The sequence below is a fragment of the Aedes albopictus genome, chromosome 3 (assembly GCF_035046485.1).
Source record: "Aedes albopictus strain Foshan chromosome 3, AalbF5, whole genome shotgun sequence".
In the NCBI taxonomy this organism is placed as follows: Eukaryota; Metazoa; Arthropoda; class Insecta; order Diptera; family Culicidae; genus Aedes; species Aedes albopictus.
Window position 1 is genome coordinate 90,366,020 of NC_085138.1, and position 23,337 is coordinate 90,389,356.

Genomic DNA, 23,337 nt, shown 5'->3' on the forward strand with positions numbered 1-23,337 from the left:
TAAGTGAGAGAAATGGTGGAAAGCATGATGCATGTGGAGGACCCTTATCTGTTAGAGTGCGCTTAGCAACCATCTTCAAAACGGACGGATTTGCCTACTTTCACCACGTCCTCGCCTTCGATTTGCCCTTGTAGGGCGAGGTCCATGTGCTCGTGGGAGTGGTAGGTCTTTTTGATTTCCTCGTCTGGAATGATTGGGGATGGGCACGGGTGGGTATCGGCTGGTATTATGGCCACTGGGGGGAGAGGTTTGCATTCGGGTTTTGATTCATTTAGTTTAAAATCCTGCAGTCGTTTGTCCACTTCGCCCACGCCCTTATCGTCGTTTGGTTCCGGAGCAGGGGGAGGTCCGTACAGTTGGCAGTCATCTTCGATAGCTTGTCTCAGGTCGTCCTTGAGGTGGCCCTCTCCCAGGAGGTAATTTCTGACGGTTTCGATGGCATTGCTGGCAAACATCTCCGGGTGGGCTTGCATGTACCGGTACACGTACAGATCGGTACTGACGATCCTAAATCGATGCGAGTACACGATGATGATTGCTCCGATGAAGAAGTCCTTGGCCGTATAGTATTCCGGGGCGTCCGGGTTGCAGTCCGGTTTCCAAACCTTCTTGGGCGACAGAAATCGACCACCTCGAATGCCGGAGTTCCGAATCGTTGACTCCATGATCGTGATTGTTCCATCTGCCAAGGACAAGCTAAGCACGAACCGACGAATGCTATCCTCCGGATGGGCATTGTCCAGCACGCATCCATACCGTAGGAATTTATTCATATTGACCAAATAGGTTACGACGTCCTTGCGGGGACTCTTCGGAACCAAACTGTGATGCGACGCAATAGAGTCCTCGGGAGTCCCTAGTCCCAGATAGGTCGGCAATTCTTTGCGGGGAGTTCTGCGTTCCGGGCTACCCAGTTGCACTGCATCGGGTTGAATGATTTTCAGCATCCTTTCGTAATAGCACCGGGTAAAGCGGTCGCAATCTAGTAGCAGAAATTTCCGCCCGAACACGAATATGGTTCCGCCGACCAGGAGATCCCGGGGAGAGTAGTATTCGGATACTTCTTGATCGGAGAGCTCCATGCAGATCGAAGGATAGGTCACTGGAAAGAAATAGGAGAAGATGGGTCGAAGGGAAGTAACGGATGAGACACGGGGAGACAGATCGAGTAAATAACAATGAATAACATCTATATTAATCCACCTAGTAAGATAGTAGTTGATTGCTGTACGCATTGTTTAGAGTAATTTTCATTATTATTTTGTATGTTTTATTGGGTTATTAGAGACTAACACAACAATCGATAGAATGACAGCTCGCTCCGAAGAAAAAACATTCCCCATACAAACTTTAAGTGTGTTTTAAAATTAGTTCCCTGGCACCAAAAATGGTGAAATTTTGGATTTCGATTCATTTTTGGATTATGGAATAATCTGTGTACCTACCCCTCTGTAGGGAACAGGGATGCCAGGTGAAATTTTTGAATGTCTTCGCAAGGCACGCTAAAATGTCTTCACATGTCTTCACACTCCATATTGTGGCTTGGGTATAAAAATAATGTTAAAAATCTAAATTTATGCTATGTTCTCACTGTGCTCTATATCGTGTAATATAGCGTGATGACCTTGGTGATTACATCCTATATTTATCAAGAAGGCGTTCACACTACGCTGACATGATATAGCTTACGTTGCGCGTGAACTTACATAAAATGTTTATTTATGTCGATATTCAAATTTATTATCAGATTCCCCAAGAAAGTGTGAAGGGATTTCGGAGATATTCTGATTTTAGGCGAATTGAGCTAAAAATGCTTAAACCTGCTTGGATTCCACAAGGACTTTCTTTTGTTATCGAGGAGTCTGGAATCCTTTCAATAGTTTTTTTTTCTGGGAATACCTCCATGGCTTCCCCACGAATCCCATGGAAATTCCTTAAGAAGCTTCCGAAGAATTCCTGCCTCATTTGTGGTATAATTCCTACAGGATTACCCAGGCAATTTCTCCATGATTTTGCTAGAAATAACTGCATAAATAATCCAAAAAATCCCTCCAGAACAAAAAAAAAAACATTCATGATATTTACTTCAAGAGTTCCTTATGAAGCCCTCCAGCAATAATGCATAGTTCTCTTAGGATTTCGTTTGAATATTTCCTGGTTTTTATTTGCAAGAGCTCCACAAAAAAATCCTGAAAAAAAAATCAACAGAAAAAGGAATCTTCAGAAAATCCTCGGGAATTCATCCTGGAGTTCCTTGGAAATTCTTCCAATGATTACTCGGGAATTCCTCCAGAGGATAATCGGGAATTCCTCCAGTAGTTCCTTCGGAATTGCTCCAGGAGATCCTCAGAAATTCCTCGTAGAGATCTTCGGGAATACCTACACTGCCCCCACTCGCATAACTGTCCCATATGAATAGGAATCCCAGCAAAGATGGGACTGTTATGCGAATGGGGGCAGTACAGGAGATCAACGAGAATTTTTCTAGCAGTTTTTTGGGAATTTCTGTAGAACTTCCTCGGGAATTTCCAGAAGTTCCTCGGTAATTCCTCCAGGATATACTCGGGAATTTCTCGGTGAAATCTTTGGGAATTGAAGGCATCAGTTCCTTAGAAATTCCTGCAGGAGTTTCCAGGAAATTTCTACAGAAGTCGCCGTGAGTGTATCTTGAAGCTCCCAAGAAATTCCTTAAGCAGAATTTCTCCAGGAATTTCCCAAGAATCCCTTCATGGATTCCCTACAAATACCACGGGATTTCCTGAAGAAGCAACTGAAGAATTCCTGCAGTAATTGTGGTAGAATCTCTCCAGGATTTCCCAGGCAATTTCTCAATTACTTTTTTAATTAATTACATAGATTATCCGGAAATTCCATCCAAAGTTTTCACGAAATTTACTTTAGAAGCCTACCAAGAACTCCAGCAATAATGCATGGCTCCTCGGATTTATTTCCAAAAGTTCCACAAAAAATCCGGGAATTTTTCTAGAAGATACTCGGAAATTCCTCAGAGTATTTCGGGAATTCTTCTAGTAGAATCTCGGGAATTCTCTGGGAGGTCCTCGGGAATTCTTCCAGGAGTTTTACGGGAACTCTTCCAAAAGTTTCTCAGGAGTTCCTCCTAGAGATCCCCGGGAATTCCTACAAGTGTGTCGTGAATATCCCTTCCGCCTGGAAGCCAAATGTCCGCGAATGAAGACAATCTTTCTTCGATCCGAATCAGATTTTTGAATCTCCTCCACCAGCACAGAGCGCGACACGGACACGTCCGTTCGTCTCCAAATCCGCCAAAAGAAGACCGACCAAGCCAAAGCCGAGCAAGCCTGAAGCTTCGTCTGCTTTGTCGATTCTCTATTCAGCACATCTGTCAATCCAATTGTTATGTCGGCTATCAGTGCTAGTAAATGCACTGGAATAAAACAGCAATTCCAAATCATCCATTTGTCATTTGTTTATTTTACGTTTATAATTACTCTACTATTAGGTTCTATATACTACAAGGTGATCCTCGAAGATTCCTCAAGCAGTTCCTCGGGAATTCCTGCAGGACTTCCTCGGGAATTCTTCCAGGAGTTCCTCAGGAATTCCTTCAGGAGCTCCTCGGACATTCCTTCTGGAGTTCTTCGGGAATTCCTCTAGGGTCCTTGAGAATTCATCTAAAATATCCCCAGAAATTCCTCCACCAGTAACTGATCAGAACTGTTCTTCAGGAATTCCTGCACAAGTTTCCACACAATTTCCAAAGAAGTCCGTGAGAGTTTATCTTGGAGCAACCAGGAAATTGCTTTAGTAGTTTCATGGAAGTTTCTCCACGAGTCCTCGAGAATTTTTCCAAGAATTTCTCGGGAAATTCCATCCAGAATATCCATGAAATTTACTTCAGAAGTTCACCAAGTACTCCTCCAGCAATAACGCATGATTCTCTCCAGGTTTTCCCTAGTATTTTTCATGTTTTTTTTTCTCGAAAACTGCTGAAGAAGTTCCTCGTATTTATTCCCACAAGTCCACAAAGAAATCCGAAAATTCCCCTAGGATATCCCCGGAAATACCTCCAGAAGATCCTCGGGAAGTCGCCCTGGAGTTCCTCGGGAATTCCTTCAGCAGTTCCTCGGGTAACTCTCCAGAAGATCTTTGGGAATTCCTCCTGAAGATCGTCGGGAAAATACTTCAGAAATTCTACGGGAACTCCACCAAAAGTTTCTCGGCAATTCCTCCATAAGTTTCCCAAAAAATCCTCAAGGAGTTCCTCACTAATTTCTTCAGAAGTTCCTGGAGGTATCCATAAGAACATCCAGTAGTACTTCTGATAAACTCCTGAAAGATTTCTTGAGAATCTCGGGCAAGTATTCCCGAAAAAATGCTAGAGGGATTTTCGAGAATCTCCTGGGGAAATTCTCAATCAGCTCCTAGAGAAATTCTCAAGGATCTCCCTTAGGGATACCCGCGTAACTCTTGGAGAGTTTCTCGAGGAACTCCTGGAAGAAATTCCGAGGAACTCGTGGAGAAATTCCCGAGGAACTCCTGGAAGAATTCCAGAGGAAATCCTGGGAGAATTCCCGAGGAACTCCTGGAGGAATTCTTGAGGAACTCCTGGAGGAATTTCCGTAGAACTCCTAGAAGAATCTCCAAGGAACTCCTGGAAGAATCCCCAAGGAACTCCAGGAGGAATTCCCGAGAAAATCCTGGATGAATTCCCGAGGAACTCCTGTAGGAGTACTTGAGGGACTCCTTGAGGAATTCCCGAGGGACTCCTAGAGGTATACCCGAGAATCTCTTCAAGAGATTTCCAAGGAGCATCTAGAAGTACGCCCGAAGAACTCCTGGAGGAATTATCGATGAGCTTCTGGAGAAATTCTTTGGAATACATGGAGGAATTTCCTACCCAAGTAACAATTTAAATTTTATCAAAGTTTTTTAGCGATTCAAAAATCCTAAACATAAAACCATTAATGCCGACTTGAAAATGCTCTCGAGTTCTTGTATGCTTCAATAAGCCCACGTTCTGGCTAGTTGGCCCAGTCTTATTAGGGTCTACAGGACTTCGTATGCAAACCGGCTTAGGATTTCGGGTTGTATCATAGTTTTATCAATCTTCTAAATAAAACCATCTTCTGACTTGTCAAATAATTGTTTTGATTATTTTTCACTCTCAATGTTCGATCGTCAGAATAAATTATGCTTGGTTGTTTATCCAGCCATCAATTGGAAAGATGCAGATATGGAATCCAGATTTGTTTTCCTATTCAATACGTGTCAGGAGACATGCCACGGAAAATTTGTGGTGAATGTGACTGTGATAATGACAAAAACTAAGTGCGCCACACAAACTATGCATAATTTGGAAGTTAAATGCAATTAATTTACTCGGTGGAATTGGGTGCAAAAAAGGTTTTTTCAACACAGCGGAGTTTAAAAGATATTATTTAATTTTTCTGACAAAATAAAATGATGGAAACGTGTTGTATGGTTTAATTTGATCTTAAGCTGTACGTGAAATCATAAAATTGAGTAATAATTTTTCTGTATTTACATAAATTATCCCGGCTAGGCGACATATTTTTCTGATAAAACTCTGTGTTCCTGATGATTCGTCCAATAGGGCTAACCCTCCTGAGGTAGTCATAACTGAGCTCATGATAGAACTAGCGGTTTTATCACAGCATTTTTTTGGTTTATGTTACGGCCACGAAATCTTTTGTTGGTTTTATGCATTGCCTCACAGTTTTGTGTATTTGTTTACAAAAAAAAATCTCTCCGACAACAACCGCAAATGCAAGTTTTATTGAAATGGTATATAATAAGTGATAAAACCAATTCATGTCTACTTGCAAGTCTTTAACTGAAGATGTTTATAGAAGAAGTTATATGATAGTTTTATGGAACGCCAAAGGTTCAAAGTAAAAAACTACCACATACAACTAATTTAGAACAACTAGCTTTTTGACATGCTCGTATAAAACCAGGATAAAACATGAATAAACCTTCAAAGCATGCTGATTGTTACTTGGGTAGGAACTCCTGGAGGAATTCGGAGGATATCCTAGAGGAGTTCCCAAGTCACTCATGAAAAAATTCTCAACAAACTCCTGGAAGAATTCCCAAAAGGAACCCCTAAAGAAATTCCCGAGGAACTTCTGAAGGACTTCTTGAGGATCTGCTGGAGAAACTCCCGAAGAACTCCAGGTGAAATTCCCGAAGAACTTCTGAAGGAATGCCCGAGGAACTCCAGCAGGAATTTCCGAGGAACTCCAGGAGGAATTCCCGAGAAATCCTTGAATGAATTCCCGAGGAACCTTTGTAGGAGTTCTCGCGGAACTCCTATAGGATACCGAGAAATTGCCAATGAACTCTCAAAGGAATTCCCGATGGTCTTGTGAAGAAATTTTCGGCAAGCTCCTGAGGGAATTCCCAAGGAACTCTAGGCGGCACTTCCAGGAATTTCTGGAGGAATTTCCGAGGACACCTGGAAGAGTTCGCGAGAAACTCAAATGAATTTCTAGAGGAATTCCCATAGAACTTCTGGAGGGACCCCCGAGTAAGTACTGAAGAAATCTTAACAGGCTTTCTTGGACAAATCTTCGGAAAAATCTGCGGGAAGTTCTGGACGTAGCTCCGTTTAAAATTCAAACGAAGTTCTGGTGAGAATTTCCGAAAAAAAAAACATCGGTAATACTTACCTTAGAAAGAACCTCTGTAGATATTTTTGAAAAACTAAAGTAGAATACCCAGTTGATTTCCTAGAAGAAACTCAAAAATCTAGGATTAACGTATTTCAGAATCTTTGATGACATTAAACTTCATGGAATATGTTGGTTGTTTCCTGAAAATTTTGCTTTCTTTAAATATAATCATAAGGCCGGAACATATCTCATTTTCATCTTCACTTTGCTCGCTGACTCGTCAAGGGGGGGGGGGGGATGATAAATAATAAATGTATTTGATGAAAAATTACCCAAACAATTAGGAAAAATCGTCAAACTAATCGGATTTGTTAGGAAATTTTCTCGACGACTCTAATTTCACTTTAAAATTTTTAAATTTCCTAAATAATTTATTTGTGTCCCCCCTCAAAATGTCAATTCCGACAAAAAAAAATCCGAGGGGGTGGTGACATAAGAGAAAATCGAAATTTGTGTCAGCCTAATTGCTGATCTAAAATTAAGTCGATAAATCAGCATATATCCTAAAATTCCCAAGAAATTGTGGTCGTCATATTTGATACGTATTTTATCTAAAAACTGCTCCAAAATTTCCACCAATATAAACACCAAAAAATTAGAAACATTAGAAATCTGTAAGTTTTTATCAACAAAAAATTAAACACATTTAGTATTGCTCCAAGATTTCAATTATTGGGTTGGACCAACAATATAAATTTTTTTTTTCAGATTTGAAAGGTCTTCAAAAGTCTTCATATAATTTGAAATGTCTTCAATATGTCTTCACAAAAATAAATGTCTTCACATCTGGCATCCCTGGTAGGGAATGAGTGATTTAATTTTAGTTGTTTTAGTTGTTAGGGTATACATTGAATGTGTTAATAAGCAGCCGTATCAGAAATTATCGAGAGAGACATTCGAAGGGATAACGTGGCAGTCATTCATTTCATAGCATCAGCATCAAGAAGATTCGGAAAACAGGAAGAAGACTCAGCAGTGGACCGGCGTAGATAGGATAAGTTAGCAGTTAGCATAAGGATAAGTTGCGGAAAAAATGTGGTTCGCCGAAAAGTTAATTCGGCTGTTTTGTGTTTCATATCCTTCAAAAGGCACGACACCCTCAAGCAGTGTCGCGAAGCATCAGCGTACAAGTCACAAAAAAGCTGATAAACACGAAACTTGTATCACCCTGTCTCTGCGGTTTCTGATTCGCTCTCTCTACAGTCGCTAACACCCCTAACACCAGAAAAGACAGAAGTTTTTTTTCACAAGGTTTCTGCAGGAGTATCCTTCGGGATTTCTTCCAGAGGTTATTGCTCCCAGATCCTTTCGAAAATATCCGAAAGTTTCTCAGCTATGTCGCTTAGAAGTTTACCCCGGGATAGCTTTACAATGCTTTCTCCCGGGTATTGTGGGACTTCTCCAGAATTAGGACCAGCGATTACGTTTAGAGATTTTTTCGGGATTTTGCTTGGACTTCCTCTCGCGGGAATAACAGGAGTGTTTCTCCCGGAATTTCTATATTTCCTGCTAGAATCACTCCCAGAAGTTTTTCCCAAATGTCTGAGTTTTTCTCGAGATTTCTGCTATTCTTCTACCTGGAGTTTCTTGCAAGATTCGTCTGGATTCCTTCCAATATTTCTGCGGGCATTTCTAACAAATACTTTTGGACGTTATCACTGGAGGTATTCTTAAAAAATAAATCCTAAAAGTAAAACCCAGAGCAGTTCCAAAACAATTTCCGGTAGGGATTGCGGGATAAACTCTGCAGACAGAACGTAATGCAGAAAATCCGTGAGAAAGGTATTCCGGTGGGAACACTTGTAGAAACCTCTTCAGAGGAATCCTCCTTCTGGGGGTTCCTCCAGCATCTGTGGAATCCAGAAATTCCATCTGGGGATTACTCTACGAATCTCTTCTGTAGATTCCTTCATTTTTCTTTATAGATTCCTTCTGATGATTCCTCCAAGAATGCTTTGAGATCCTTTAGGGATTCCTGTAAGAGTTAAGTCTGATTTTCCGATCATTCTGGGGAATAATCAAGAAAATAAATCTAGGGATGACTTCAGGAACTCCATGAGTATGCCCACTTAAAAGTTCATCATAATACCTAGTATAAATTTTGTTCTTATGATAAGGAAAAACTGTATTTTAAGTTCAGAAATGTTTTATCCTTGGTTTGATCTTATAATAACAAAATTAGTTATTATTGAGTTATTTTTTGTTACAAATTCAGTTATTATTTTTGTTCTTTTAGCTCTTATTCCCAACAAACCAATAACAAGTTTTGCTATTAAGCTTTTAATGGCAAAATTTAATATTCTTAAGTTATTCTCTCTGAAAAAAAAAAAAAAAAATAAATAACTCATCATTTACTCTACTCTACTATCTATACACCGAACCATCTCGCTATCGATCAGAAACTCATTTCTGGAGTGATCCAATGCCCTTTCTCTACGGCTCCTCCGGCATTCGAAAAGCAAAACGTGTAAAATGCCTTGTTGTTTGTTTACCAAATTTCGCCTAAGCGGACAAAAATAGCTGAAGGTAACAGAACAGCCAGCTAGCAGCCAAAGGGCTCACCAGCACTTCACTGTATTGTATACGCTCGCTTATCTGTAATGGTCGGTCGCTGAGTTGAGTTGAGTAGGTAGGCGCAGATACTTGGTGACCTTGAACAAACGATGATTTCTGATTCGGTTTTGATTCGTCTGGTTGCTGTGAGGGTTGTTTACCTTATTTACAAGGTGCGAAGGGAACACTGAAATTTGCACGGGAGCGTTAAACTTATAAATAAAACCCCGATACCGGAGTTGGTTTTGAAGATCAAGGACACGGGATAAAGTCATATGAGGGTTTGATATGAATGGCGATTAAATACAAATTTAGTATCAATGTAATGTTGTTATGGCTCATGGAGACGCGTGGTGTTGTTTTTTTTCTTAACTTGTGATCACATGTACAATTCGGTCTTGTCAAAAACTTTTAAATATGTAACTAATTCAAAACTAAAATCATGAAATTTCTATTATATGGGATGGCAGTGAAACCTAAAGCATTTCCAATTGATTACTTTTTACTGTCGTCATGAAATCATTGATAACTAATTCTTTTGTGATTCGATTATGGAAGTGTTTAGAAGTTATCTTTTCTAAATTAAAAGTTCTAACAGTTAATAGTTAAGTTCACCTTATTTCTTACTTGGATGGAAATAATTACTATTACTATTGGGGTGTCTAAGTTCGAATCTCATTCGATACAGTAAAAACGGTCAATTGGTAAAGAAAGCATTCAGTTACTAATTGTGAAAGTGTTCAAAGAAAAATAGGCAGGTTCTGGTCCAGTTGCTACAGCACAATAAGAAGAAAACTATGTGAAATCGAAAGTTATCGTTAATTACTTTTCATTTCCAAGCTAGGAACGACTTAGTGCAAGCACCTGTTGTATTATTCCGGATTGTCCAAAATTTAGTGGTATAAAATAGATGAAACTGGAATGGAACTAGACAATTACAGTCAACCTGTCCCTAATATCCCTAATGGTTACCAAGCTAGGTGTGGTCGCACATTTCGGTTGCCCAAAACTAGTTTTCAAGCGTGGGTAGAACAACAAAACAGAATCTATAAATGTGGTAATTATTAGAATAGCACATCGGTATCGTTGAGTCATTCGCTCAGCTGATATTGTTTGTTCTGAATCAAGTCTAGACTGAATCAGTAAACATAACCGGGATAATGATGTTGATTAATTTCAGATTTCTAGATTCTAGAATGTATTACTGCGCTGCGCACCACAGTGGTGTAAATTTTCAAAAATCCGGAGTAATTCGCGAATAGGGCGTAACTGACAAAGCAATAACATTGCGAAAACAACAACCGAATTTTGCTGATACAATTTCAAATCCTATTTAGGAGTAATTCAGAGTAATTCAACATGAACAAGCTTAAATGACACAATTCTGACACATTTTCTTGATTTTCTAATAAAACAGCACAAATTTGTTAATTTTTGCACTAAAATTTACATTTATTTTATTACGCCCGAATTGATGCCCGATAATTCTAAATACGCCCAATACTATGCGCCTTGAATTGATATCAATTTCAGAATCGCCTTTTACTATTCGCCTTGTTTTTGATCTTGACAGGATTTCGCCGTTTGCTTTCGCCGTGTTTATGTTTTGATTTCAGTTTCGCCTTTCACTATCGCCGTGTTTATATTTTGATTTCAGATTCGCCTTTCACTATCGCCGTGTTTACGTTGTGATTTCAGTTTCGCCTTTTACTTTCGTAAACAAAAACACCAGGAGTGGAAGGCGTAATTCTTGTTTTGTTTCATGCGACACAGAATGAGATTACGCCTTCTACTCAACCCGTGATTTTCAATAGTTAGAAAAGTGATATCAAGGAAAGTTTGTGAGTATTTAGCACACACTTAAATTCAGAAATTGATCTCGGTAAACGGTTTACCGAGAATCCAACAGCTGATATCTCGGTAAAATATTTACTGATTCTCGGTAAACCATTACCGAGTCTCGGTGAACTTTGCCGAAATCTCGGTAAAAAGTTGGATTACTGAGATCTCGGCAAAGTTTTAACGACATCTCGGTAAAACTTTTACCGAGATTCAGTGAAAATTATTACCGGTTTCTCGGCTGTTGGATTCTCGGCAATCCGTTTGCTAAGGTCGGCGATTTAATTTAAGTGTGTAGGGCAATCTAGCATCTTTTCACTCTTATAATCACTTAAATAGTGTACATTTTGTCAGTACTACAAGTGCACTGCCAGTAACAAATATTTGGTAGAAATTATTCCTACACATTAGAACTTCTCGGGAAAAAGTATTATGCATTAAAAGATATCATTTTGCAGTATTCGGGGTAATGTTTCATTCGTCGAAATGGTTTTCGGGATAACGATCAATGCGGGGTAATGACTGTCGGAGCATCGGTTTTCGGGGAAATTATTGACGGAAGAGGCAGAATGACGCCTGCAACACACTCGAATTACGTTTGATCAACTAGTTTCAAGTGGAAAGTAAAGTTAGATCAGCGTTTTGCCATCTTTGTCGAGGAAAACTCTTAAAGTTAAAATCTTTTTCGGGGTAATGGAAATCGGGGGACTGTTATAGGACCTTTCAATGATGGCACTGATTATTTCTCAAAAATGTATCCTCCTACCCTAAGTAACCAAGTGTAGTAAAATGTCCTACGGATGTCATAACATCGATTCTACCGCAGATAATACCTTCCTAGGATTTCCAGTTAGCCTAGTGCGGATAAGTCTTTGGATCGCCAATCCGAAGACGACGACGGGTAGATTTTATAAGAAACTTTGAAAGAATTTTGAAAAGATTTCATTCTAGAATTCATATAGGGAACCGAGCCACTTGGGCAGTCCCATCTGTAAAAAGTAGGAAATGGACTCTGAAGGTTTTCAAATTCGATTTCTTTGTGAAACTTCAAAAAATCACCATAAATTGAAAACTTCTGCGATCATCATAAAACTTTCACAAAATGTTTCTAATGTGAAAACATAACTGTGAAAAATATAAAACTGACTAAAGCAGTGTTCGGTTTTGTACTGCAGGGTACCGAAGCTCGTAATGGGACTGACTTGCGGTTACTTTGCATTATGGGACAATCTGACTTGGTGTTGTTTTTCGATTCTACTGAACAAACTATATATTTTTATTCACGCAACTGAAAGATTATCCGGAAACAGATCGAAAACTGTCATTAACTCAATTTTGCCCTAAATGCTGATGGGACTGACTTGCGATTCACGGCAGTATAACTCAGTCAATTTTGAACCAATTGACACAATTTTGGAACGCGGTGAGATAGGCATAGTATCTAGCCGTGTACAAAATTTCAAGTCAATTTGTTCAAAATTGACTGTGTTATAGCGGAAAAGTGCCCAAAATAGAAGCCACTGCCCAAGTGGCTCGGTACCCTAGAATATATGGCCTAGAGTTTCCATTCGGAGTTTTCATTTTCATTTTCATTTTCATTTTGCAGCGTTTGGTGGGGCAATAAGAGCGCAAGTCAATCCAAAGCCGAAGATCAAGGAGGGGTAATGGCCGTAATAGTCCGTGCGGACCACATGAACACCATCGGATGGGTAATGGTATGGGTTGGGGAAAGGGGTTGGATTAGACTTGGCACAATAATGCAAATAATACTACGAAATTTTAAAAATTTTGTTGATCATCATTGTTGATTATTATTGTATCCAAATAAAAAATAATGGTAATTATCAAAGACGAAAAGTATGTGATACACTTCTTGATTTAAAATGCAATTAATTCATAGAATAATAAATAAGATCAACTATTCTGAATTAAAAAAGAGAAAATTATATTTCAATACTAAAATTTGAGTTATAGACCATAGAAAAGTTATAGGAATTTTCATTGAAGTTCAATTAAGTATGATGTAATCCTAATCATGTCGTTATCAAAAAGAAGCGTCTAACAAAATTTCTTTTATCTTTCTGTCATGCTTTAATATTACCTAGAGATCAACAAAAATTTGTATATTCGGTCAGATGAGTAATACTCATTGGGGGCTGTTCATAAACCACGTAGACCAAATTTTGGTCATCTCAGACCCCCCCTCCCCCCTCGTAGACTTTTGTCCATACAAAAAATTTCAAATTTGTATGAAGCGTAGACTTTTGCCAGACCCCCCCCTCCCCCCAAAAAGTCTACGTGGTTTATGAACGGCCCCTTGAGTATGATGTTTTTTATGAGTTTTCAGTTCAGCTAGTAAGAAATGATAAATGTTTGTCCAAAGTATCAGATAGAACTCATTGACGTTAATAATGTATTTTAAGAATTGAGTATTGATCACACGTTGGCTTTGTAAAGATATCTACTTTGTCGTTATAAATTAAGTTGTCCATCTTACTAAATAAGTGATCAGTTTTTGTCATGTCAAGCTGCGTTGGTATCAAAAACTTCTTCCTAACATTGAATCTGTGGAATTTAGGAGTAGGCATTGCAACCTCAAGGATTAGGAAAGGTGGGAGATTAACTTTGTATTGAGCTGTGAAAGAATGTGTTGTTAATTATATGGTCAACGTAATTTACCTTTGAAAAATGGTACCAATAATGCAGTAAGAATTTTGGACATACAGTGTCAGACAAAGCAAAACTACCGGCAATCCATTTTCATACAAAATGGTAACGATGCTTGATTTTCAGTGAGCAGATTAGGTTAGTTTCTTGTGTTTCTTGTTCTTGTGTCTTCAGTACTAAGAAGTTTAGTTAATAATTATAACAAAGTGGAGGAAAATTTTGTATCGACTTCCTTCCTGCAAATAGAAATAAAATATATCAAAAACAACTAAAAAGGACCCCACAGCTTCTTTGTCTGATCATGGAAAGTATCGATTCTTGGTGGCACCACGAGTGTGCATCTTTCTCTGTAGAGTAAAGATGCATTTAAGCCCCGAGACCTGACAGCAATCAAGCTGATCACAAGGTTGTGCCTTTGCCCAGGGAGAGTTTCCATTCGGAGTTTTCACTTGTCAATTACCTCTTAGAATATGGCGTCCTTCAAGATTGTTGTTATGTAAAATACCGTCAAATTTCCATCACTAATTCCTCAGAATTAAAGCTCACAAAATGTGAGTTCTTCCTTCGGAAGGTAAGTAAAGCGTGGGTCCCGCGATGAACTAGCCTGGATCAAAAATCTCGTCAAAAAGTTAATAAATAAAATATCGAACTGAATTGTGAACGGCAGTTTAAAAAACTCAGATACTGATGATCTGAGTAATTTCTACCATGATACCTTTAGGAAATTTCATGGGATTATTTTAGGTGCTTTTCAGGGATTTCCCCAGTAGTTCTTAGGATTATTCAAGAGATTGCTTCTGGAATTCTTTCAAGAATATTTGTGGGATTAAATCTAGAATTGCGCTTGATTATCTCTTAGAATTCGGTAAAAAGTATTTTTTGTGGGGATTTCTAAACGAGTTTCTATTGGGATTACTTTAAGCCAGCGCTTCCCAAACTCTGTTTACGCGGCGCACTAGCCTCTTGCAGGCTCGCTTAAACTAGTAGAAAAAACGAGCCTGCGACACGTTGGGGCGCCGCGAAAACCAAGTTTGGGAAGCGCTGCTTAGATTGCTTAAATTCTTCTATGTAATCTCTTGGAATTTTCCCAAGGGTACTTTTAGGACTCTTCAATGGATACCTTCTGGGATTCCACCAGAAATGTTTGTGGAATTCCTTCAAGTAATCATTTACAATTCTGCTTGGGTATCTCTTGCGATATGTTGTGAAGCTGTTTTTGATTCCTCAAGGAATTTCTTCTGAGATTCCTCCAAAGGTTCGTTCTAAACTTCTTGGGCATTTCTTCTAAGATTGCTTTAGGCAAACTTATAAGATTCTCCTAGGTAATCTTTAGGGATTCCTCTGGAAGTTTTTTCGTCTTCTGAGATTTCTCTTGCTATATGGTAATCTTTCCGAATTCTCGCTTTCTTTGAAATTCCTCCATAATTTTCTTCTGGAGTTCGTCCAGGTTATGTCTTTAGTAAATCTCTTGGCATTCTTTAAAAAGTATCTTATGAGATATTCGCAGAAAATCCACTTGAAATCCTTCCAAAGCTCCATCGGAAAATCCACCAGAAGCACCTCGCTTGGAACTCTCCAGCAATTTCTTTGGGATTTCCATGAAAAGTTACATGTTGTATCTCTCCATGAGTTGCTTCTGAGATTGGTTCTGAATTCCGTTAGGAGTTTCTTCTGAGAGGCCTTTAAGAAATCTTATGAAATTTTTCTATGCAAGCGTTTGAGTAAATGAGCAAGTTCATTCTAGTAATCCTCCAAATATGTTTTTGAGATTCTAGTAATCTCGTACGATTCCGCTTCAAATACGACGAGTGTTTATTTGGAGACCTAAAAGAGTTCCTGACCCCTGATATTTCTCCAGGAGTTGCTTCTGAAATTGCTTCAAGAGTTCCTTCTGTTTTACCTAAGGGATCCTCCTCAAATTCCTCTAGGAAGTTCCTCCTGAGATTCACCCAGACTTCCTCCGGGGTTTCTTCAGAAGTTTCCACGAGAATTCCTGCAAGTTTTTTTTTTTCAGAAATTCCTCCACAATTTCCATCTGAGATTCCCCAGAAGTTCTTCTTGGAATTCTTTCAAAAGTTTTTCTGTGATTCCATCAAAGGTTCCTTTTGAGATGCTTCAAAGAATTCCTTCTTTCAACATTATTCAGGAAGCACTTCTAGGACTCGTCCAGGAATTTCTCTAGGAACTTCTCGGATTCCTGCGAGTGTTTTTTTTGGGATTATTGCAGGATTTTCTTCTGAGATTCTATCTTTTTTTTCACTCCTGCTGGAGTTCCTTCTGGAACATAAGTTCGTTCTTTCATCCAGAATCGTTTTTGAAATTTTCCCAAGATTTCCTACCGGGTTTTCTCCGAAACTTCCTTCTGGGAATCCTCCAGAACTTCTAGGAATCCCTTCTGAAAATAATCCTGAAATTCCAAGAGTTTCTCGTGGGAATACCGTAGGAGTTCTTTTTGAGGTTCCTCCAGGAGTTACTTATGCCAATCCTCCAGGCGTCGTTTCGAGAAGTCTTCCAGAAGTTTCTTCTGTGAATCTCCAGGACTTTCTTCTGGAAATCATCTAAGGGTTCTTTCCATGAATTTATCAGGAGTTCCTATTAGAAATCCTTTTAGAATTTCTTCTGAAAATCTTCCAGGAAATCCTTAGTTCCTATAGTTGGATTATCAAACTATACTTAACTTCCTTTTTAGTTTTTTTTTTCTAGGAATCTTTCAGGAGTTCCTTGTGGAAATCCTTCTAAAAATCCTCCAGAACTTTTTCTGGTAATCGTCCAAGAGTTTCTTCTATAAATCGCTCAGGAACTCCTTCTGGAAATCCCCCAGAAGCTGCTTCTGAAAATCATCCAGGAGATCCTTCAGCGAATCTTCCAGAAGTACCTTCTGGAAACCCAACGGAAATTACTATAAGGTGCTTGCTAGGCATCCTCCAAGAGTTTCTTGTGGGAATTTTTCAGGAGTTTTTCCCCAGATATTTTCAGAAGGAATTTATAAAGGAATCGGATGGAATCCACAGAACGCATTCGTGGAGGAATCCCCAGAATGAGTTTCTGGAGAAATTTTCTTCAGGAGTTCTCGGAGGAAATGCCAGCAGAAGTTCCTGAAGAAATTCCCAGATGGCATTCTTGGAAACCCCTTAAGAAAGTGAAGTTGTCATAACACAAAAAAGCTAAAAGGAGACGAAAAAAAAAAAAAACGAATGGCTCATCGATTATCCGGATGATTAATCGAAGTCCAACCAGTATCGACCAACTTACCCGGCACGTCCTTCCAGTTCTTCGGCAGTTTCTGCTTCCGAAGTAACATCGGAAAATAGTCGCGCCCTTCCTGGTTCTCTTTCAGTTCCTTGATCGACACGGTATCGTCTTCCAGGAAGTAGAACAACTTGTAGGTCATCCGTTCCCCACCGGGTTGATCCGGTTCATCCAGCAGGCAGTCGAAGCTACAACCGTTCAGAAGTTACTTCTCATGTTTTGTCGGTAATTCGAAGCCTAAATATACTTACTGTAGCACCTTCCCCTGGTACTCCAGGTATTTTCGCAACTTATCCTGCGGCACCGGATACATCTTGTGGTGCTTGAAGCTCTGCCTTTCGCTAATCGACCGTTCGTTCATGGCCGGATCCGGAGGCGGAAATTCCATCTCGTTCAGTTCGATACCATTGCTCAGCAGGAACTCCTTTGTGAACGGGTCACAATCCGTTATGTGAAACACATATCCGTGAATCTCCAGATCGATTCCGATGTTCAAGTCCTTCCAGCTGTACGCTTCTCCGAGGCAGCTTTTCAGGATCCGCCCTCTCCGGACGAGACGGCCCTGAGGGTAACCGCAGTTCTCGATGACCGGTTCCAGCACGGTCATGGTGTCGTCCTCCAGGAAGTACAAAATGTTGACGTACCGGATGCGGAACGTTTCCTTGGGCGATTCCGGAACCGCTTGCCGGAAGAAAGCGTTGAATTTGAGGGTTTTCTGGTCGTAGAGTACAAAGTGCGGCCGGTAGGGTTTGACCGGGAGCTTTCGGAGGCGTCCGTAGGTTAGAATCGGGTCGTAGAGGACGGAATCCGTTTCATCGGTGCAGTAGTAGATGGAATCTTCGTTGAGCTGTTCGCCGCCGAGGCCGCAGATCGGTTTCATCGGGATGGGATAGCCGTTGAGGTATTTGAAGCACTGCGGGATGTGATGTTTCTGGCGCAGTCGGTTAGCAAAATCGTTTCCCGGCAGTTTCGGAAGGTCGTCCATTTCGTGGGAGGTGGGATTTCAGTCTTTTGTTGGTAGAAAATACTTGGCTTGTTCGGGAAAATTTGGTGACAAGAAGAGTTGGCTGAAAGGAATTTGCTAGAAAATAAACAAGCGGTTTCGTATGGTTGCTAGGTACAGTATCGCCGGCGCGTAATCGTGACAACGGCGGTTTCAAATAAATATGTATGTTGATGAGGGGGAAAGCCGGAAAAGCAAACACGTGCTCTTACTACGCAATCACTTGTTGCATTTTCACCCGCACACTTGCGACATATCAGATGTATCGATCTTCAGTAAACTTCAGAAAACAATGCAGATTTCCTTTGTCGTATCATATATTGTCGTATCAGATCATACGTACCTACTTAGGAAATATGTAGAATGTTTCGGAACTCCATCTCACGATGTATCAAACTTCGTCATCATCATCAGGGCCTGTCCATAAACTACGAAGACTCTGAGGGGGCGGGGGAGAATTTTTGTATGGACAAATGTCTACGGAGGGGTCGGGGGATACATCACCCATCATCATCAAATAAGAATAGTATTTTTGAAGGTTTCCTGTTCAGTAATTTGTTGTATCACCTAACCATATAACACAATACGTATAACAAATATTTGCTATAACACATTTCTTTGTTCAGTTTCAGGCAAAATGTTCCGTGTTCCATCAAAGTTGTCCACTTTGGCAGCTGGCAGCTGTTTGTCCAAGCGTGGATTGGTAGATTTGGCCAAGTTGAGGTAAGTAACATAATTAAAACACGGTTCGATAACAAGTCGCTATTCAAAGCTACGCTTACTGGAAAGTCAGTGATAAGACAAATCTAACATTCATGTCTCTCCTTCCTGTTTTGGTTTTCTCTCTTTCGAAAATGCAGCTCCCTGGTTGACATTAAACCGGAAGTCCGCGAGGCTCTCGTCAAGAAACCTCAATCGGTAGTGGCCCTTGAGTCCACTATCATCACCCACGGTATGCCCTATCCGCAGAATCTTGAGACGGCCCTCGAAGTGGAGGAGATCGTTCGCAAAAAGGTAAGCTAGTACCTACTATAATAGTACAGTGGTGGGTCCTATGGTACCTATACCTATACCATGAAGGCCGATTCGGAAGCACGGAGAAGATGGAACTTTTTCGGAAAGCATAATAAATTATGTCGTCCTGCTGTCTCTCCGTTGTTAGGGTGTGTCACATTCGATAAATAGTAAAAAATGTCGCTCAGGTTTATGATATTACTTTCATTAGCTGGACAACATGGCTTACGCATGACAAGATAGACATTTTTACATTTGTAAATGTTCTCAAGAGTAGTGTGGCTCACACTTATGAAAAGCATAAAACTCAGTTACTGAAAGTTCGGATAGGTAGGTAGAAGCTCCAATATATCATAGGTAAAAGCTAAAAATATATCATATCTAGTTCCCAAATTTTGCACACTTATTTGGGTCCCGAAATGGGATCAGAAAAGATTTGATCTGATGGGATACCATTGAATTTTTCATTTTTCCATATAAACGATGACCCACTCTAATATATAAAAAATGCAAAGTTTACTTAAAAATACTTTATTTAAACTTTTTAAACTAAAATCATTTTTTTGTTATAGTGAACACGGTGCTTCATTTACCGTTATTATCAAAAAAATATATGTAGCATCAAAACCTGAAACGCCATTCTCTTTCTTTATCATTCCTACACCTCTGGACAAATTATGAAAAAATCGTTAGACGAAATTTTGCGTTAACATCCTTTTAAAATGCCTAACCCCTAAGAAATCAGGGTTTCTATAGAATACCATAATATTTTATAACAGAAGCATGCCTTGAAGTCCCAAATAATAAAATCATAAATAATGCTACAATTTGATACTATGCACTAATCTTGACTGTATTTTGTATTTAAATTAGTCATTACGCCAATATTTTATTTATTTGTTTATTAATTAATTAATTTATTTATTTATTTATTTATTTCATGTAATACATGTAGAGTAAAGCTTTAGCTGAAGGGAATATAAGGGAAGTATTCTTGCCTACAGGTTCAGACTATTATAGCCAGAACATAATACTTACAATGAAAAAAGGAGGAATGACAAGGAATCCATGGAGGAATTTCCTAGGAACTCCCAGGAGGAATTCCCAAGTTACTCCTGGAGGAATTTCCAAAGAACTCCTTTAGGAGTTCCCGAATAACTTATGTAGGTATACTTGAGAATCTCCTGCAGAGATTTTCGAGAAACTCCCGGAAGAATTACCGAGGAACTCGTGCATGGTTCACGATGGAATTCCCGATGAACCCCAAAAGGAATTTCCGAGGAACTCCAGAAGGATTTGCCTATAAACTCCTGAAGAAATTCTCGGCAAACTCCTGGAGGAATTCTCGAGGAACTCCTTGAAAAATTCCTGGAGGAATGCCTGAAGAAGTCCACGAGGAATTCCCAACGAAACTCCAGGAGTAATTCCCGAGGAACTCCTGGAAGAAGTTCCGTGAAAATTCTGTAGGAATTCTCGAGGAACTCCTGGAGGAATTCCCGAGCAACTACTGGAAGAATTTGCGAGGATCTCCTGGAGGAATTTCCAAGGAACTTCTGAAGGAATTCCCGAAAAATCCTGAGTTCCCGAGCAACTACTGGAAGAATTTGCGAGGAATTCCCGAGAAATTCCTGAATTCGCATGGAACTCCTGGAGGAATTTCCGAGGAACACCTTGAAAAATTCCCGAGAAACTCATGAAGGAATTCTTGGAGGAATTCCTGATGAAATCCTGAAGCAATTCCCGTGGATATTCTAGAGGAATTCCTGAGGAACTACTGGAGAAATCTTAACAGCCTTTTATGGACAAATCTGCGGTATATTCTGGATGCTCTGTTTGAAATTCAAACGAAGTTTTGGTAAGAATATCCGAAAAAACCTCTCGGTAAAACTTAGATTTTTTTTGAGATTTTTGTAAATCTAGAGGAGAATACCCAGATGAATTCCTAGAAGAAACTCAAAAAAAAAATAAACAATGAAATTCTTAAATGATATGGTAAACAATATTTGAATGTTCTGGAAGTTATCCAGAAGAATTTATGGAATGTGTTGATTACTTCCAGAAAATTTTGATAAAAAGTTAATTATTACTTCAACATATACCCTATAATTTCCAAGAAATTGTGGTCGTCATATTTAAATCGTATTTTAATTGCTGCTTTAAAACTCCTGCCAATATAAATACCGCAAAATAAGGAATTTGCAAGTTTTTATCAACAGACATTGACACGCATTTCACCTGAAATTGTTCTAAGATTCTTTTTCAGTTTTCAAAAGTCTTCACATAATTTGAAATGTCTTCAATATGTCATCACAAAAATTACTGTCTTCACGGAAGTTCAAATGTCTTCAAATTGAAGACATGTCTTCACATCTGGCATCCCTGCACTGAAGTCTGCCGTATGTTATACGTGTAGTAATGGAACTGCTTCGGTTGGTGGTTGGATTAAGAATGATCTATTTATCTCGTGTTGTCAGTACATTTACTAATACATGGTTACTTAGATGCTACATTCTCTCCCTTTGTCAATAGTTTTTAGCATATTATTTAGACAGTTATAAACGATATCATTTTAAACATTAAGACTAAGTTGTTTGATGTTCAACTCTTCTATTGATCATTTTGATGAAAAAGTATAGATAATTCAAGACAATTGATTTGTGTTATAAACATGTACATCAATCATTATTTTAAAATCTATTTCTATTTCTTGAAGTATTGCTGTGTGCATTCGAAATGCAAATATCAAATACGGGAGCACCAAATGCGGTAAGATTTTCTAACAAGTAACCCAATGGAGCTTTTGAGTCCTAGGTTGGCGGTGGTTTTGACTATGGTTGCTAAGTTGCCTTTGGTAACACTGTGTTACCGCGTTTGGAGCGCATTTGGGCACCGTTTGCATCCTGAACGCACACAGCAATATTGTTTAAATGTTCTGAAGTATGATAAATGGTTGAGAAGTTGCAATTTGTAAAGGGATGGTTGTTTCCTCTCTTGTGTTAATAACTACATGATAAATTAGGTTTACATTAGACTATCTAGTATTTTTCCCTGGCCAAGTTCGCAGGGGTTGACGGTATTAAAGTGAAGGAGTTTCATTTTGATTATTGTAATGTAGTGTTCTTTAGTGAAACATATCACCTTTTTAACACTTTAATGCGCCTCCAACGGTTCATCACGAACCGGCTGCTGCAGATGGAGTATGGCTGATCATATGCATCAGACATGCTCGATAAACACGGAGGAACCGCCAGGGCTCAGTAGAGTCTATTCCCAAGCAATAGTTCCAAATCGGTTGGATTTGAGAAGGTTTTGATGATCGTTACAAATCCTAATAAAAGTTTTATGGGATTTGTGACTGGTTTTGGAACCTTTTACAGCCAGCTGACTTCAACATGTTGTTTGGGCTCTATTTCCCACGTTTCTCGGTTGATTTTGATTAGTAATTTATTAATGTCATAGTCGCTTTTTCGAATTTCTACAATGTTATACTTTATTATATTTTATTTAAATAAAGCAATTAAAATCAACCAAAAAATTAATAGTGGGAAGGAGATTTGCAGCACTTAATTGTGCTGATAGATTCGAAGCTAACGTGCGAACACTTGACGTGACAGTTTGGACTGGACAAAAAACTGACTGCTTTTTATTAACTGAACAACGTTACTTTTGTATGACTAGGTTGACATTTCTAGGCCACGCATGAGAAAATGATATGGTTTATCTTGATAGGACCGATAGGACAGAACGAATTTGAATATTTTTCATAGTATTTGTAGGGGGATGAATACATAATAGTTGACAAGCAATTTTTGTTTATCTCTTAGATGATGTTATGACACCAACAGAAAAAATATTAGAAGTTCAGTTACATGTTTCTTTAGGTTTTGGACCGATAACATTTTAAGGACACAAGAGATGAACACAGAGAAGTAAATATCAAGAAAACAATTTGACACAGAATCGACTATATTTTAACATACGGGTTCGACTGATTCGATGAATCTGTCTAGAAGTAACTAGAAGACAATTGACGCTAAGATTGGAAAAAAAGCTTGCAGTTGGGACTATACTACAATAATGGCCGATAGGAAACAATGCGCTAGACAGCATTAATATTCATTTTTTAATATTTAGTATGTGCATGACGGAACAACTAGCAGGACACAGTTCCAGACGTCTCTTTTTAATAACGATATTCAGCATATTTCCAATAAAACTACACTTCAATAAAGCAAAGACTAAAGCTGCTATGATAGAACAGATCAGAATGACTTAATTGACTTATTGACTATTGGAGATCTACTTCGAATAACTGACAAATTGACAAGAACCTTA

At 39.1% G+C, this 23,337-nt stretch overlaps 2 protein-coding genes across 2 annotated transcripts in view; one reads left to right on the plus strand and one right to left on the minus strand.

Annotated features, from left to right (window-relative positions):
- LOC109423702 (pseudouridine-5'-phosphate glycosidase) overlaps positions 1 to 23,337 on the plus strand; it is a 520,698-nt gene that overhangs the window by 442 nt on the left and 496,919 nt on the right. The window contains exons 2-3 of the mRNA XM_029873067.2: positions 18,615 to 18,711; positions 18,849 to 19,002. Of these exons, the coding sequence (XP_029728927.2) occupies positions 18,626 to 18,711; positions 18,849 to 19,002 (240 nt within the window). The 5' untranslated portion in view covers positions 18,615 to 18,625. The remainder of the gene's footprint in view (positions 1 to 18,614; positions 18,712 to 18,848; positions 19,003 to 23,337) is intronic.
- On the minus strand, positions 6 to 18,231 carry LOC115266610 (EF-hand domain-containing protein 1). The gene is made up of 3 exons (XM_029873074.2): positions 17,237 to 18,231; positions 16,989 to 17,173; positions 6 to 1,102 (listed from the first exon to the last, which is right to left on the minus strand). Exons 1-3 carry the CDS (start codon positions 17,968 to 17,970, stop codon positions 63 to 65), a joined length of 1,959 nt encoding a protein of 652 aa, XP_029728934.1. The 5' UTR covers positions 17,971 to 18,231; the 3' UTR covers positions 6 to 62.

Bases quoted from the DNA above. Each gene is read 5' to 3' on its own strand.
- LOC115266610 (XM_029873074.2), bottom strand. From the start codon at position 17,970: ATGGACGACCTTCCGAAACTGCCGGGAAACGATTTTGCTAACCGACTG. The intron at 17,174-17,236 runs GTAAGTATATTT...GAACGGTTGTAG, and splicing joins TACCAGGGGAAGGTGCTACA to CTTCGACTGCCTGCTGGATG. The intron at 1,103-16,988 runs GTAAGTTGGTCG...ATTTCTTTCCAG, and splicing joins GAACTGGAAGGACGTGCCGG to TGACCTATCCTTCGATCTGC.